We start from the raw sequence: 16553 nt of genomic DNA on the forward strand, positions 1-16553 counted from the left end.
CATATTGGCAGGTGATAAATAGAAAAGGAGACTGGGCAGCTTTCCAACTGGTAGCTACAGTTGGTAGTAAAACACACATACACATGCACACACCCAATTGGGCTGCTGCGGCTGAAATAAATGGCCATTAGGACTGATTAAATTCAGGTGGAGGGTGACTCGAGCAGGCTAAAAGGACGAAACCGCAACCTGTTTTCCCTAATTTATATTAAATTGCCGTCCCAGAGCGTATGCTTGTGACTGAGTCTGGGGAGAGGCTGGCATGCCTGTCTGAGCGCAGAGAGCCAAGGTGGCTTTTGGTTTACCAGTAAGAAGGGAGAGAAACTGCTGCACCGTAATGGGGCTTGCAAAAGGCTTTTGCAGGGCTTGCAAAAGGCACTAAGTCCAGCCCCCAGCAATACCAGTTAAAAGCAGATGATGAGAAAGGTGTCTCTGCCTCCAGGTGTGTATGTGGGGAACTGGTTTTTCTACTGGGGGGGGGGTGCCGTCTCTTGAGACTAATCTGTTGGAGGCCACATGACAGTGGAGGATGTGGCTGGAACCAATGGCGAACGAAGAAAAAGAATGCTTAGCCGCTCTGAGACCGGCTTTGGCTGGTGAGGGTGGGATATAAATAAAATTTTATTATTTTTTTTATTATCTCACTGCTGCCATCCCCCCCTCCCCCGGTAAGTACAAAACTCTTAATTTGTCCTGAGAACTAGCTTATACCCTCCAACATTTCTCCAACGAAAATAGGGAGCCCTATTTAACAACACAACAATTTTTTTTAAAAATAATTATACATCTGACTGGGTTGCCCCAGCCACTCTGGGTGGCTTCAAGCATATTTAAAAACATAATAAAACATTAAACATTGAAAAAACCTTCCCTATACAGGGCTGCCTTCAGATGTCTTCTAAATGGTTGTATAGTTACTTGTCTCCTTGACTCGGGGGTCCCATAACTCCATACCCTCCAAAATTTCTCTGATGAAAATAGGGAAGCCCTAAGGAAAAGCGGGACATTCCGGGATCAAATCAAAACCCAGGACAACTTCTGTAAATCCAGGACTGACCCTGGAAAATAGGAATACTTGGAGGGTCTACTAGCTAGGAAGATGTAAACTACTGAGAAATTGGATGGCAGATTTTGGCACTGTGGGAGTACCCTCACTTCATTGACTGTCTTGTGAACTTTACAATAATAGTTTTAAGCAGAAATAAGTGTTTGGGATTAGGATGATGAGTACATTGTAATCTCTATAATGTGACATTACAGTGGTACCTTTAAGCCATGCCATGCCAATCTCTCTCTCTCTCTCTCTCTCTCTCTCTCTCTCTCTCTCTGTGTGTGTGTGTGTGTAGCTGAATGTGTGAATTTATTGCCACCGTTATAGTATTAGGCAGGTTATTTATAGGTTTTTAACGCCATTAGTCTGGAAATTGAGCAGAACTTTGACCTTTTTATGATGTGAGTTGCTACAAGGAGCCTTAAAATTCCATGGACACCACTTAAGCAGGTTTCAAGTTTTGGCGACACAAAACAATCCTGGCTTGAACCAAACCTTTCTAAGTGGGGTGATTGTGGTGGAATTCCTAAATTTGGTTCCAAGTACATTGAATAGAAATAAGGCCTGTGTCACCAAATGGCATCCTATTACCAGGAGTTTTTTGAGGGTGAAATAATAGTAGAAGAAGAAAATATGGTTTAGGTTTATTAAATTAATGTATTGCTTCCCACTAATAAAGTCCCGAAGCAATTTAGAGCCAAGTAAAAATATAATGTTGAAATCACTAAACATATTTGAAACAGATTTAACTATGCAATACCAAATCATTGGTCTTGCCCAAAGGCCTATGAAAAGATAATAATTTTTTACTGGTGCCAGAATGCTGACAAGGGTGAAGCCAGGTGGGTCTCCTTGGAGGAGAGCAAACCAGGGGTCAGCAAACTTTTTCAGCAGGGGACCGTCCACTGTCCCTCAGACCTTGTGGGGGGCTGGACTATATTTTGAAAAAGAAAGAAAGAACGATTTCCTATGCCCCACAAATAACCCAGAGATGCATTTTAATTAAAAGGACACATTCTACTCATGTAAAAACACGCTGATTCCCAGACCGTACGTGGGAAAATAGGGACACTTGGAAGGTCTGTAACTCCTGTAGTAGAGTTTATACACACACCCCTCCCCAAATGCCCACTCACATTGCTGGATTTAGATGAAACCACAGACAGGAAGACCACATATTCCACTGCCCAGAGTCCATGTGCCATGGCACCTGTCGCTATGGCAACAGCCAGGTCGGAGCAGGAAGTGTGGATTGTGAAGAGCGGCCCAATTTAGTCCTTTGGTGGTCCAGTCTGAACCTACTTATCTCCTTTAATTGCATGTACAATCCCCCCACAAAGGAACCCCATTCAATTTTTCTATATACTTTAAATACCCATGCGACTAGAGTATAGTCCTCCAAGGCCTGAGAGGCACACTTGCCATAGGTTTCTAGCGATATTTATGAGTTCGTCATAAAGCTCTTGTTTCAAATGGGCCTAATTCTTAAGAAGCCATTACAGCCAGCATCTCTTTCTCTTTGTCTAATAGTTTGCATCCATCTGTGCTGTGCGTCAAGGCTTCTAGCACGTGCTGACGGGTTTATGGATCCCCTGGGCCTTGTCTTCCAGCCTGCATAGTGCGTTTTGTGTGTGTGTGTGTGTGTGTGTGTGTGTTTCTTTCTTCCATTGGCTGGCCTGCTCTCCACTCGCTTCTTCCATTCCTCTCTGGCAAGGCAAAGCAAAGCAAAACAGAGGACAAATAATGTGGCGTTCTTTTCCTCCACCGGGTGTTCTGCCAATTGTCAGCCGGTGTGGTCCATTTGACAGAGTACTGGACTTTAACCTGACTTCAGACCTTCGTTCAGCCATGAACTCAGTGGGTGGGCTTGGGCACATCATTTAATAGGGAATGATGCAGGCCCACCTTAGAAAGTTGCTGAAGCAACAATGAGCAGGTACCTCAGATTCCTAAGGCTGCTGGGGTTCTCCACTTCAGTGAGGGACAGGATGTTTTAGAGCAGTGCTACCGAGCTGGATTTCGTTGGATGAGACTGTGATGGATATTTGAAAGTAGCTTTTCAAAAAGCTTTTGAGAAAGTCCCGCGAGTCAGCTTAGCAGTCGTGGAATAAGAGGAGAGGTCTTGTTAGGACCAGGAACTGATTAAGAAACAGGAAGCAGAGAACAGGAAAAAATGGACAGTACAATAATAATAAAAAAAAACAACTGCAAATATATTTAGAATAAAACAGTGCAAGATTCTAAATAGGCACCCATGCTCGAGAGACCCATTCATCAAGTTGAGAAAAAGTGCTGGAACAAAATGTCATCAGTTGTTTTCCAGAAAGTGCAGGTAGTTCCTGTCATATCACAACAGGGAAATAGAAAGTGAAGTCCCCTAAGGATTGCTATTGAGACCTGTGCTTTTTAATTTGTTCATTAATAAACTAGAGTGTTGTGTACTCACTTGGATGTACCTGCTTTTTGCCTTAAGCAACTAGGGATGTTCCTTTCCACAAAGCTAATTTTAAAAATTAGTAATTGCTCTTCAGTTCAAACTGCAAATTTAGGATTTTGAATCGAATAGATACAGTTGGTTCTCGAACAGAATGCGTTCCGGGAGTCCGTTCGACTCTCAGAACCGGTCAAAAACCAAGGCACGGCTTCTGGTTGGCTGCAGGAGCATCCAGCAGTCTATCAGAAGCCACTCAGGACATTCGGCTTCCGAAAATCATTCACAAACCAGAACACTCACTTCTGGGTTTTGATCGTTCGGGAGCCGATTTGTTTGGGAGCCGAGGCATTTGAGATCCAAGGTACAACTATATAAGTAAAAATCCAAAAAATCGCTGGTGAATACCAGTGATTTAAAGGGGAAGGGTCACAGTTCAGTGATGGTGCATGCTTTGTGTACAAAATTTCCCCAGTTCAAACCCTGGCATCTGGTGAGGCTGAAACCTTGGAGTCCTGCCGCGACTCCTTGTAGATAATACTGATCTATTTTACATATTTCATTTCATTTATCTGGGCACTTCTTCCATCCTGGAACCCAAGGTGATGCACCTATGGTTCTGAATCAGTCCAGACCTAGCCCTGTTTAGCTTCAGCAAAGTGGTGGCCTCATGGGACTTCAGATCATCCCCTGGAACCAATGGTCTGGTTTGGTGTGAGACAACTTCCTGTGTGACTATAGGGTTGGAGAACCTCTTTCAGTCGTGGAGCCATATTGCATCCTGGCCAGAAGCGAAACGTGTCAGAACAATGGATGGGACTTTTTTTACATTTGTGCAATGAACTAAATCTCAGCCATCCTCCATCGAGGCAAGCAATGGGCATTATCAGAGTTGAAGGACAGAGTTCATAAGTTTACGGCCCTATTCAGCCAGGTCAAAGCAGCCAAAAAGCATGCAGAGCAGGACTGGTGTGGGGTGCAGCCTGCAGAGAAAGGTCATGGCCTATGAGAGTCCTGAGGGCCAGATACAAAGATCTTGAGGGCCACATTTGGGCTTCCTCACTCCTGCTGCAGATAGTTTTTGGACATTGAGAGCATTTGCCTCTTCCAGTTTACGGGTGATGTTCTCTGTGTTCACAAGGTCAGCTGATACTCATCTCACTCTGTGTGGGGCACTGTCTCCTTCCTAGAGGAGGAGCACCACATTCCATTCCCTCATAGGCCCCACTTTTAAACTAGCATGCAGACGGAAGAAGAATAACAACTGTTGAAAATCGGTGGCTATTCCAAGTTCCGTGCCAGTCTTGAGAATCTGCCAAAAACTCTTCCAAACAGAGGCTCTGTGTCCTCATAGAGGGCCCCCTTCCAGTTGTCCTCCTGTGGTGCTTCTCAAACCTTTCTCTTTCTCAGATGGCAGCTTTCTACATTTCCCCTCCTGCTCAGCAACCTCCTCATCTCGGTAGGGATGGATGAATCTGTCAGATTCAGTCCTCACCCCCCCCACCCCCATTTCTCATTTTTCCAGTTGTAATTTTCCACATGCATTGCTGCTATTAAAAAAAAGAAGTCTGCAAAAAACATCATAGCATTTTCGTGCACATTAATCCTAATATACACATTTCTGGACCCATTTTTCGTTTGGGGAGCTGCAATGCAAAATTCAGGAGAAGCGTGAATTTCAACGGGTAGTTGCATTTTTCAGTCCACGTATAGTTTTCGGGAAGTGGGAATGAGTTGGGTGGTTCTCATTATAACGAGACCAGAAATTATTTTTCGACTCATTTCGGGACCCAACTAGTCCCCCTCCTCTCTTCACATTTGTGTGCAGCCTGCGTTGCCATTTACTAAATATGTTATGACATAGTATTTATATTAGTCCAGAGCCCGGAGACCTTTGGAGACCTCTGTGGCTTCCGGGCTCTAGGAATTTGACAGATGGGTCTGTGCCGCATACCTCTGCAAGCTGCCAGGAGTGGAAAGATTTACTTTATTTGCCTGAACCTTTTCGCAGGAACAGAACACGTTCGGTAATATTACAAGAGCTTTATTTAGACCACGGGACTCACGGGGGCTGGTGGGGGGGGGGGAGAAGAGTGACCGTTAGTCTATCTCTGGTAATGACATTTCCGAGCAGGCAGAGCAGTAGGGCGAAAGCCAAAATTAATGGCAGCAAAAAGAACAAGCTATACAGATGTTGCTTATTTGATAATAACGAATTGATCAGATACTGTATAGAATCAGAGAATGGTAGGGTCAGAACGTCTCCCTAGGGGTAAAGGTAAAGGGACCCCTGACCATTAGGTCCAGTTGTGGCCAACTCTGGGGTTGCGGCGCTCATCTTGCTTTATTGGCTGAGGGAGCCAGCGTACAGCTTCTGGGTCATGTGGCCAGCATGACTAAGGCGCTTCTGGCAAACCAGAGTGGTGCATGGAAACGCTGTTTACCTTCCCACTGGAGAGGTACCTATTTATCTACTTGCACTTTGTGCTTTTGCACTGCTAGGTTGGCAGGAGCAGGGACCGAGCAACGGGAGCTCACCCCATCATGGGGATTTGAACCGCTGACCTGATCGGCAAGCTCTAGGCTCAGTGGTTTAGACCACAGCGCCACCTGCGTCCCAGCCCCCAAGGGGTAATCTTGTCCAACCCACAGCAATACCATACCATTCAACTGCCCCATTTTAAGAAGGAATTACAGAAGCCAATCCTGGCTTCTGACCCGTTGTTGGTCCAGTACTCTGGTGTGATCAGCCTGACTCACACCAGAATACCGGACCAGAAGATGCAGCAGGTTGAACTAGATGATCCTTGTGCATAGCTGTCATCTTTTCCCTTTTCTTGAGAGGAATCCTATTTGGAATAAGGGAATTTCCCTTTAAAAAAGGGAAACGTTGGCAGCTATGTCCTTGTGGCCCCTTCCGAACTTACAGTGCTATGATTCTGTGAAGGCTGCCCCCCAAGCATCATCTCCTTGGGGTTCAACAGGAGTTGCTTTAGCATGACAGCTTTCTCCTTTTGGCTTTGAGCTGCAACCTGGAGTTTCAGTGGGTGAGGAGTGAGGTGGGGCTGCATGTCAGATGAGCTGGAAAACAGCGCTCAGCTTACACTCTTGAGGCTTTGAGCCAGAGCTGCTTAAAAAGGACCAGGAGGCTTGGGGGAAGGAACAGTGAGATGTCAGTGCACTAGTTTAACCCCAGACTCAGGTTACCAATCGTTCTCATTCTGAATTCAGATTCAGTGCTCTTGCCATTCAGGCTAAGTCCCCGTAAGGGTCTCTTGTCGTCTTTCCGGCATACATAGAAGGGACCCGAGGGTCATTTAGTCCAACCCCCTGCAATGCAACTAATACAGAGAATTAGTTGGGTTTTGTGGGTCTTGGAAGTTGATCCCAAGGTTTGGGATTTTATCCTTCTGGTCAGCACCCAGGAAAGGTGTCAGATATCAGGATGTAGGTCCAGAATTAAGAAGGCAAGTTATTTTGAGAATCTCTGTGGTGAAGCTCTGTGGAACCCATTTTTGTCTGGATTTTGCTTTTAAAAGTGGTTGCTGGCAGCATGAGACTCTTGGCTTTCTCCACCATTTTTTTTTTGGGGGGGGGGCTTCAAAAGCAAATCCCCATCCTTTAGGATTCAGATAATAAGTTTAGTGGGCAGTACCTGGTGTCTGTGTATGCTGCTTGAGTAAGATTTCTATGGATTGGGGTTGGATGGCATAGAGTTTTAGCGGCCTGCATAGCTTCATGTCTCTCCCACAAGTGGCATGCAAAGTTTGTGACTGTCCTTAATATGGACAGCCCGCAGCACAATCCTGCGTAGGTCTACTCAGAAGCAAGTCCCACTGATTTTCATTGAGGCTTACTCTCAGGTACGTGGGTATAGGGTTGCAACCTAATACAGGCCGTAAGATCCGTCTGTGCAGAATTTTAATTCTGTTTCAGAACCCAAGCTCTGTCGAGAATGCAGGAGTGTACTTCCTGAATGTGGTTTTGCATCTTGCTTCCTCGTTGTCAGAGGAGGAGAAGCCAAGGGCTGTGTGAAACCAACGTGTGTTTACTAAATATTTCACATACTTTCCAAGGAGATGGTGTGTGGAATGCATGCTTAATGGCGTGGGGAGCAATTTTCATATAAACTAATCTGTTGTCTGTTAGATTGTGCGCAGTCCCCAGGATGTGAGGCCTCCTCTCAGGTAAGCCCGTGTATAATCACAGCCAAAAGTTAACTCTGTGACTGTTGAGTTGGAAGCATCCTTAACAAAGCCCGTTCCAAAATATCAACAGGCTGAAATTTCATAGCTGCAGGCAAAAAAACAAAACAACCCCCTCTTCTTGAACTGAAATGACTCCAACAAAACACGAGGTTGTGAAACTAGAAATTCAGCTTACAGTTTGTTTAATGGGTACAATTAGAAGCGCGTGGTTTTTTTTTTATAAAAAAAAGGAAGGTTGATTTGCGAGTCCATCGGCTAAGTAGAAATGTTTATAAATGATTAGTTTGATTTGCCTGGTGCATTCATAAACCGGAGACTGCAGGCAGCTGGGAAACGGCCTAGAGCCTTCAACAGGGAACAAGACAGAGAAAGGCGCTCAGAGAAGGGAGACTGAACGGCAGCCAATTGGGGCAGCTAATCCACAGGCAATGCCGCAGTGCTGGGCAAGCCCCGAACAACCCCATGTCATTCCTCCCCCCCCATCCCGCCCCATGCCTTTATCTCAGGGGGTCCATCAAGCAAACTGACCTTTTGTATTCCTCCTAGGAAGAAATAAAAAAGTTTGCTTAATTAAAAACCTGTCTTTTCTTCACAAAAGCAGAGAAAAACAGCCACGCTCTCCTGACTCAGAAGGAGGGCCGAGATGCCTGATCAGGTCTTCCCCTGACAATTCAGCCCCCTGTTCAGAGCAAATGATGGCTGAGTCGCCTGTTCATTCAAGTGGATGTTGTTTGCTCAGTAGAACATTCTCTCTATAAAGAGCTCGACGAAATGAAAGGCTTGCAGTACGCTGGAAGGAGACGAGGGACAGAATTTTAGGGGCAGATGGAGTTTCTGGGCAAACTTTTTTCTTTTTTCTTCTCCACCCGAAACAAGCATAGCAAAATATTCCCTTTGGCAGATATTTTGTGCGTGATTAACACACACACACACCGGCAATATATTTAAGAAACAGAGAAGAGGGCCAGTAACATTTTCTAAGACTGTGTTGGAGAGGACCCACTTTCCTTAAATAAAGCACATGTGGAATATTTGCGTTTCTTTCCCCCTACAGATTACAGAAAGGTGCCTGAAGCCACTATCATCAGTGAGAATTACAGGTGTTGGCCCTCCTACCATCACAAGGAATGTCTCCTATCTGTGTTTGACGTTAATGAGGCCATGGAGGTTTGCGAGAGTCATTCCCAGTGCAAAGCTTTTGTACTCACCAATCAGACAACGTGGACAGGTAATAAATGCCGGCGGACTGGAGTTACTATCATTCCCTCCTAGCAAGATGGCCACCAAGGAATGGGATTGGCTTGAAATGGGCATCAGGGCCCTGTTCTCCTTTCAGAGCTCAAACATGCAAAATAAGAGGAAAGCGATTGGTCTGTTTGCTGCTGATGTCACAGCAGCCTCTAACACTGCTGCATGGAGAGTGCCTTTCCTTCTTTTATTTTCCCTAGAAAAATGGCGAAAGCAAGGGGGTGGGGTCTCATCCACCTAGAGCAGGGGTCGGCAACGTGCGGCCCATGGGCCGCATCTGGCCCATGAAGACCGTTTTACTGGCCCCCGAACCGAGCCGCCCGCTCAGCGAGTCCCCCCTGCGCTGCACTAAACCAGCGCAGTACAGCACGGGGACACATGACCTAGAGGGCGCCAGTTTCACTGAGCAACTTTTTATTTTCCCTGAACTTTTCAGCATTCCAAAAGCTTATGGAATGTTTCTAACCATCTTCATGGGGGCCCATTTGCACGGCCACCTATGTTCCTGGCTTTCGATCACATTTCGGTTCCCAGGAGTTCCATATAGCTGTTGAGCATAACAAAATCTCTCTTGGCGGTGTCCAGAGCACAACATTATGTTGCTGATGGAAGCACTTGAGAGGCGGGTAGAAATTGTATTAAGTTTAGGCAGAAGGTAGAAAACAGCTGAGCAGCTGCAGAAGCAATCCTGCAAAATGCATTCCAGCACCTTGCCTTTATCGGTCGTCACGAGTGCCATAGAGATTAGTGTGTGTGCTGGAGGACCGCTTCCAGCTGGATGAAATGTGAGCAGGATCTTCCTTTGACAAGCAGAGCATTCTGCCCTCCCATCTAGACATTGGCAGATGCGAACAAATGCTACTTTACTCAAAGGGAAGCCTCAGATGAACTCTGGGATCTTTGTGGGGATATACGTTAGAGGTCATGCATATTTCTGGTAGTCTTATTTAATATTAACATTAAAAAAAAAACCTCTTTCCTGCCCAGGAGAGGAACTTTCAAGGAATTAAACCCAATTAAAAACATGCAGGTTTGCACTGTTGAGATTCATAGGGAGCTCCTATGCATTGCTACTTGGAAGTAACTATCATTGAACTCGATGATGCTTATATCTAAGTAAGAGGTTTTCAAGATTGCACCCTAAATTATGCACAGTGCTGGAAACCTGCATAGCATGATATTTATTCCTATTTGAACATGAAACCTGAAATTTCAACATTTAGTATTATTTGGAATGCTGTTCTGAAATCTCTCATCCAATTCTTTGTAAGTTTTCACCCTCTGCAAAATGTGCTTCCATTTTTCTGCCTCATTCTCAGGGCACTTCCACTGGGTGCAGCGTTTTGAGCTCATCTTACTGTTGCAAAGTGGCCATGGGCGACGAACATGTTCTCTGCAGCCTCCTTGACTCCCATCACTTCCTAATCTGAAAAAGCTCCTTTGTTGTTGTTTTTTTAAATCACCGTTCTTCTTTGTTTTCTGCCTAGGTCGTCAGCTGGTCTACTTCAAGATGGGATCCACTTCCATTGCATCTGATCATGACAAGACGACCTACGTGAAAGTGGTCAACTGAAAGCTAGCCTGACCTACAAGTCCAATTCTGTGCAAATTTACTCAGAAGTATCTCCTATGAAGTTCAGCAAGGTTTGCTCTCCAGTCGGCATGCATAGGATTGCAGCCCTAGTTGCAAGCTAGTAAAATATGACTGCGGTCAGCACGCCAATGTAGAGACTCCTGTTGTATGCAAAGAAACTGAGGATGGGGAGGGAATTGCACTATATCACGCCTTCTAATCTGCAGAGCATGAAATCAAACCTTAAAAAGAAGAGACCAACATGACCAGGACGAATGTGCAATAGGATGACATTTTTAAGATGTGACTTGGAAGAAGCAGAATGAAATCCAAAATGTGATACACTGTGTGGCTATCTATAGGTTGCTAAAAAGGAGCAGCCACCTTTAGTGTGCTTTTCTCACTATGTATAGGGTTTGCGTAGGCTTTGGTTGGAAATTCTTGTTCATTTTCACAGGGAGTTTGGAACCTCCAGTTCAGATATTTATACAGGCAAGTACAATCACTGCAGCGTTGTTAAAAACCTCTTTGAGTTCCAAAGCTTATGATGAAATCTCCTGGGAGACAATCAGTACATCTGTTCATTGAACCAAATATGCAGGACCAAAAATTATGGTTGTCCTTGTGCGATGGAACGCTATAGCATCTGTTAAAGTTGTCACACATTCCCCCCCCCCCCCACAAAAAGCTTGCATTAAGTCAGCTTAAACGGATATAAATCTGCATTATTTGCCTAAGAGGGGGAAAATGCAATAGTTCAAAAAGAGGACAACTTTTTAAAAAGATGATACATGTGCATGTTGCAGCAGGCATTGTTTTAGGGAAAACAATCCTCCTCTTTTATGTAGGAGAGAATGGAAATCTTATTGGTTAGTTGACTAAATGTTGCAGCCAGACTATCTACAAAGTCAAAAACATAGCTATTTTCCAGTTTAAAATAAACTAACAAGATGCCCATCATTGTGATGGAGGGAGGAAAAAAGAGCCGCTTGCTACAGAGACCCTATGTGTGTGTCTGTAATTAATCAAACAGACACACTGCATCTGTCTCTATCAGTGCACCAAATGGTGCCCCAGTCCTAACTGTGGCTATTTACTTTTCCCATACAAGTGAATGGGAGCCATGCTCTTGGATAAAGTAGAAGGGTGTAAGACAGCATTGAGGTTAGGAGCCAACCCTACCGTTATTGCTGTATGAAAGGAGGGAGATATTGTCCCAGCCTCAATCAGTTTTTGACAAATGCATCCTGCTTGCATTATCCCATATCACTTAATGGGAGCCATTGACAATCAAACTTGTCCTTATCTGCACAACACTCTTGGCTTCATCCCAATAGAACAGGATAGTGGAGTACAAAGAGGCAAAACCCAGGAACTGGTTTTTGGGTAAGCTGATCAGCAGCTGTCTTAATTTGAAAGCCTGTCCTAGTTTTGTTTGCTTATCTCAAAACCAATGAGTAGTATCATCTAGGTTGGTGTGATATTTCATTACATTGGGCTAACGCAGATCGTTTGTGTTGGGTGAATTTAAAAGGCTTGGATACTTAGGCTGAAATAATGGGCTTTCTTGGGGACTCGATCAGGGCCAGCTCTACTGTTTGACCCAGTGAGACAGATGCCTCAGGTGGCACAGTATCTGCAGCCCCTGGTTATTCCTCCTGAGCCTCCCCAGCCATTCCACTTTGCCACCACACGGCCTGTTCCTCATCAGACCTGCTACCTCAGGTGCAGCGAAGGCACTACTGCATCACCCAGTTGAAGCAAGAGTCAGCTGCCTGCCATGTTTGCTTCTGTATGTAGAATGCCACCTGGTACTCTGTGATAGGCAGCAAAATTCCCCAGGCCAGCTCTGACTCTGGAAGATGTTCTGGATTGCTGGTATCTCCAATGGATATAATAGGATCGCTCTATCATAGGGATGGGAAACCTGTACTCCTCCAGATGCGAGAGTTCAGCTTCCAAGGTAGTCTGTGGATGGGAGTTGGAGTCCAATCATAGCTGGAGGTCCACAGGCTCCCTATCCTAGCCCTCTAGGAAGCCATGTAGATAACTCATGTTGACCAAAGTTCTGCAAATGTACGTGTTCAGAAGAACACCTGGAGGAAAACGTTGCATCTGATTTCCGTATGTCGCATTGGGACTGCCACAGAGAAGTGTATCCCTGACACATCAGCAGAGCCGCTATTCAAAAAGCACAATTTTTCAGTAGTTGCTACAAAAGATGCATTTCTGCTACTGGATCTTTTGCATTCTGAAGGTGCTGCTTTCCTGTTTTTAAGAACAAATAACCTTTGACAGCAAATGAACCCGAGCCTTAATAAATGCAATAGAAATAGCAAAATCTCTTTTTTTTATAAAGGCAAAGTGTGTCTAAAAATATGCTTTCAGTGAAAGCAAGCGAGAAAATGTTTAAAGTGACAAATGTCATACTGTTTTCTAGTTTGTACATTCAGAATCTTTTGTACTTTGGCTCTTAAATTGTTTATTTTTGTAATAAAAAGAAATGAAATGGATGGACTTGTTTTTTCCGCCACTGCTGTGATTTAATCTCAATCCCTCCCCCCCCCCCGCTCTCTTTTGTTTTTGGATCTTTGATCCTTATAACTGATTTGCTCCAGAGCTGTAGATTTGGTCTGAAGGTACCTTAGGCTGCCTCACGCTGAAGCTAAGCAGGTTTGGGCCAGGTCAGTGCCTGGATGGGTGACCAGCTGGAACCACATGCATGCTGCCTGGGGTTCCATGATGGAATACAGGCAGGAAATCAATAAAATTGGCTTTGCTGTCTTTAATGGGACACTTCTATTTCCCTAACAGAGCTACAATTCACAGAAAGGTTTAAGAATTTATCCCTCTGCCCAGGGAACTCTGGAAATGTATAGTGGGGCTTGTAGTCAATGAAGTTCTGCAATGAAGTATACTAATGGACCTAAGTTACACACTTAGCGCTTGGACTAAAATTGCCAACCAAATGCTTTCACCACAAAAGTTATTCGTGGTATGATTATTTTCCACCTAGTCATTTTGACACGCTGGCACCCTATTTGCAAAATTTAACAATTCCAAAATACAGACGCGCTTTCACTTACGCAAGATTGAATTTTCTGCCTTCGGCTGTACTTCAGGGTCGATTTCAAAAGATTCTGCTGGGAAAACGGTTATGTCCATGTGGAGATGGCGGTATCGTGGCTCATGTGCTTCTGGCTTGCACTCTTTATAAAGATTTGAGGAGGGTTCTTTTTTTACCCCTCTATTATTGTCCATGCCTGGTCGCTCAACCATTGCTATTGTGTCCTTTCCTCTAGCAGATCAAGATAATCAGGTGACAGTAAATAGTAGCTATTAGGATAAGATCTATTATTTGATAATTGACGTAAACCTCCAAAATGTATTATGGTATAGTTTAAGTTTTATTGCTATGGCTAGTGGCTGATGGAAGTAAAGATTCTTCTGATCTGAACCTATATTAGTCATATCAATGGATTCCAATGGGTCTACTCTGAGTAGGCCTGGCATTGGACATAACGCATAGGCTCTCTGCAACACCATATCAAACCCCTTGCCCACTGTGGCATAATGTAAGAGATGGCAGGATTAAACGGTAGTCAAACTTTGGTATGGTGTGGTGCAGTGTAGTGGTTAGAGAGCTGGGGCCAGGATTGGGGAGAAACCTATGGAAACATGTTTTAGCTTGGAAATCTATGGGGGGGGGGGATCAGTATTTCCTTAGAATTGTGGATAGAGATCAGGTGCAAAAACGTATTTGATGGACTCAGGGTGTTTCTTATTCCAGCCTACTGTGGTTCCTAGGGACATCAAAATATCAATGATGCCCATAGGAGATGTGCTGTAGATACCCCAGATTGTCAGAAGCTAATTCATTTTGAAGAAAATTTGCAGCCTTTTGGTCTTTTTAGTTTATAGAAAAGCCAAGTAGAAGCCTATAAACTAATGCATGGAATGGTGAAAGATTCCCTGCCACCTTTGGTTTTAATGTACTTATGTGGAGGGTTGTTATTGTTCATTTAGCTGTTGCCTCGGACGAAAAAGGTGTCTATAACAAATTAAATTAAAATAAATGGATAGTCATTTTTCTCCTCCTCCACTAGAACTCAAGGACACCCTATTCAACAGAGTGCTGGATGGTTCAGGGCAGAGAACAGAAAATAATTATTCACACCGTGGGTAGTTAAACAGTGGAACTCCCTCCCACCAGAGGCGGCGATAGATGCCAACTTCAATGACTTTGAAAGAGGGTTAGACACATGGAGGATAAGGCTATCAGTGCCTGAATGCCACTAACTGGAAACTACATGAGGGGAGAGTGTAATTACACTCACTTCCTGCTTGTGGGCTCCCCACAGGCGTCTGGTCAGCTACTCTGAGAGATGCTGGACTAGCTAGGCCATTGACCTGATGCAGCAAGCCCTTATGTTTTGAGAAGGATCGGTTTAGTTGGTGCCCTCTGTGGTAATCACACTGGGTCCCCGGATGTTTCACCGTCTATTGATCCCTGTGCCACCACTTTATTTCCCGCTGCCACTACCCAGGCCCTACCTGGTACAATACTGAGTCCAGTCAGGGTTAAATTGGAACATAAACCTCTGTTTATTTATTGCAGTTTAACAAGTGTGTGGTTTCATAATCAGTATCGGTCAATTACAATCATGGGGTGCCTATCCAGACCTATAACTTCTGCTACCTGCTCTCACTCGCTAAACCACCTCGCAGATATTGACTTGTCTTCCTAGCTCCTAACTGTTCCTGACTCAGCTGATTTCGCTACACTAGCTCAACCTCCCCACAGACTCTATCCAAATTCACTCCCACTCCAACCAACTCCCAACAAACTCTCCCCTTCGCCCCTCCCAGAGCTGCTTTTATAGTCCCTCTGACTCCACCCCCCTGGGTTCTGATTGGGTAACCTGTTTAACTATTTCACCTCCAGCACTCTCATATGTTAACGTCACATACTCTCACTGCAGAGCACACTATATGTATAGGATTTATTTGTGGTTAAAAGTGGTTTTTTTTACATATATAGAAAAAATCGTCTGTTTAAAGTTCTAGCTGGTTTATACATTTCCTTGGCTTCTTTTAAACAACTTCCTGCAGCTTCAAGGTAGGAAAATGAAAGAAGACACCAACTCTGCTCTAAACAATTGATCCTCGGGATAAAGGGGAGAGAAAATTCCTGAGATTGGAACACAGAGATATTATTTACAGAGAGCAAAAGGAACTGTCAACTTATGAAATGAACAATCTGGCGGGCAACTTATTGAATGGGACAGGGGGAGTGGAGGGGAAGGTAAAGTTTTGTCTCTAAGAGGCAGCGTTCTTCAGAAATGTCAGTCGTGCTCTGATTTGAAGGAGTTTAACTGCAAATTCCATTATTAGAAGACTGGGATATTCAGATGGTTGTGGAAGGGGGCATTTGGAGAAATTTGTTAATTTTTGTTTATTTCATAAAATCTGTATTACACTCAAATCTTCGGAGTACATTACAAAAAGAATAAAACAACGAAATTATAAGTAAAAAATTAGTAGCTATCTAAAACATCCCCCAAAAGACGGAAAAATAAGCTACAAATCAGATTAAAACATATGCCAACTTTTTAACGTCTGTATAGGCTTGTCTTAAATTTTTTTTAGCAAGCACCGAAAATGGTACGGTGAAGGCACATGCCTGATGTCAATAGGCCGGGAATTCCAGAGTGTGGGGGCCACCACATTAAAATATTGATTTCTTACAGGTGTGGAATGGATATTATGCAGTACCTGTAGCAGTTCCAGTTCTCCTTGTCCCCCAAAGTGCCTGTAGTGCTTCAGTTAGGGAAGCCCTACTCATGGGTTCATCTTCTGTGTTCAATCAACACACAAAGAGCAAGGATGAGTATGCTAGCTCTACACCCTACACTTCCATGAGCTGGAGAGCATTCATCTGAGGTGGGGACCCTGCTGCACCCATGGAGGGTCCTGCAGGATGTACAGCCCTGATATTCCAGACTGCAGACAGTCACCTTCCAGCTTGAGGAGACGAATAGA

General features: G+C 44.4%; 1 protein-coding gene across 1 annotated transcript in view; it reads left to right on the forward strand.

Moving 5' to 3' along the window:
* PKDCC (protein kinase domain containing, cytoplasmic) overlaps positions 1–13024 on the forward strand; it is a 43846-nt gene extending 30822 nt beyond the window's left edge. The window contains exons 6-7 of the mRNA XM_083733498.1: positions 8745–8918; positions 10426–13024. Of these exons, the coding sequence (XP_083589624.1) occupies positions 8745–8918; positions 10426–10511 (260 nt within the window). The 3' untranslated portion in view covers positions 10512–13024. The remainder of the gene's footprint in view (positions 1–8744; positions 8919–10425) is intronic.
* Positions 13025–16553: the final 3529 nt, after the last annotated feature.

This window comes from Podarcis gaigeae (genome assembly GCF_964106915.1).
Source record: "Podarcis gaigeae genome assembly, chromosome: 3".
Taxonomy (NCBI): Eukaryota; Metazoa; Chordata; class Lepidosauria; order Squamata; family Lacertidae; genus Podarcis; species Podarcis gaigeae.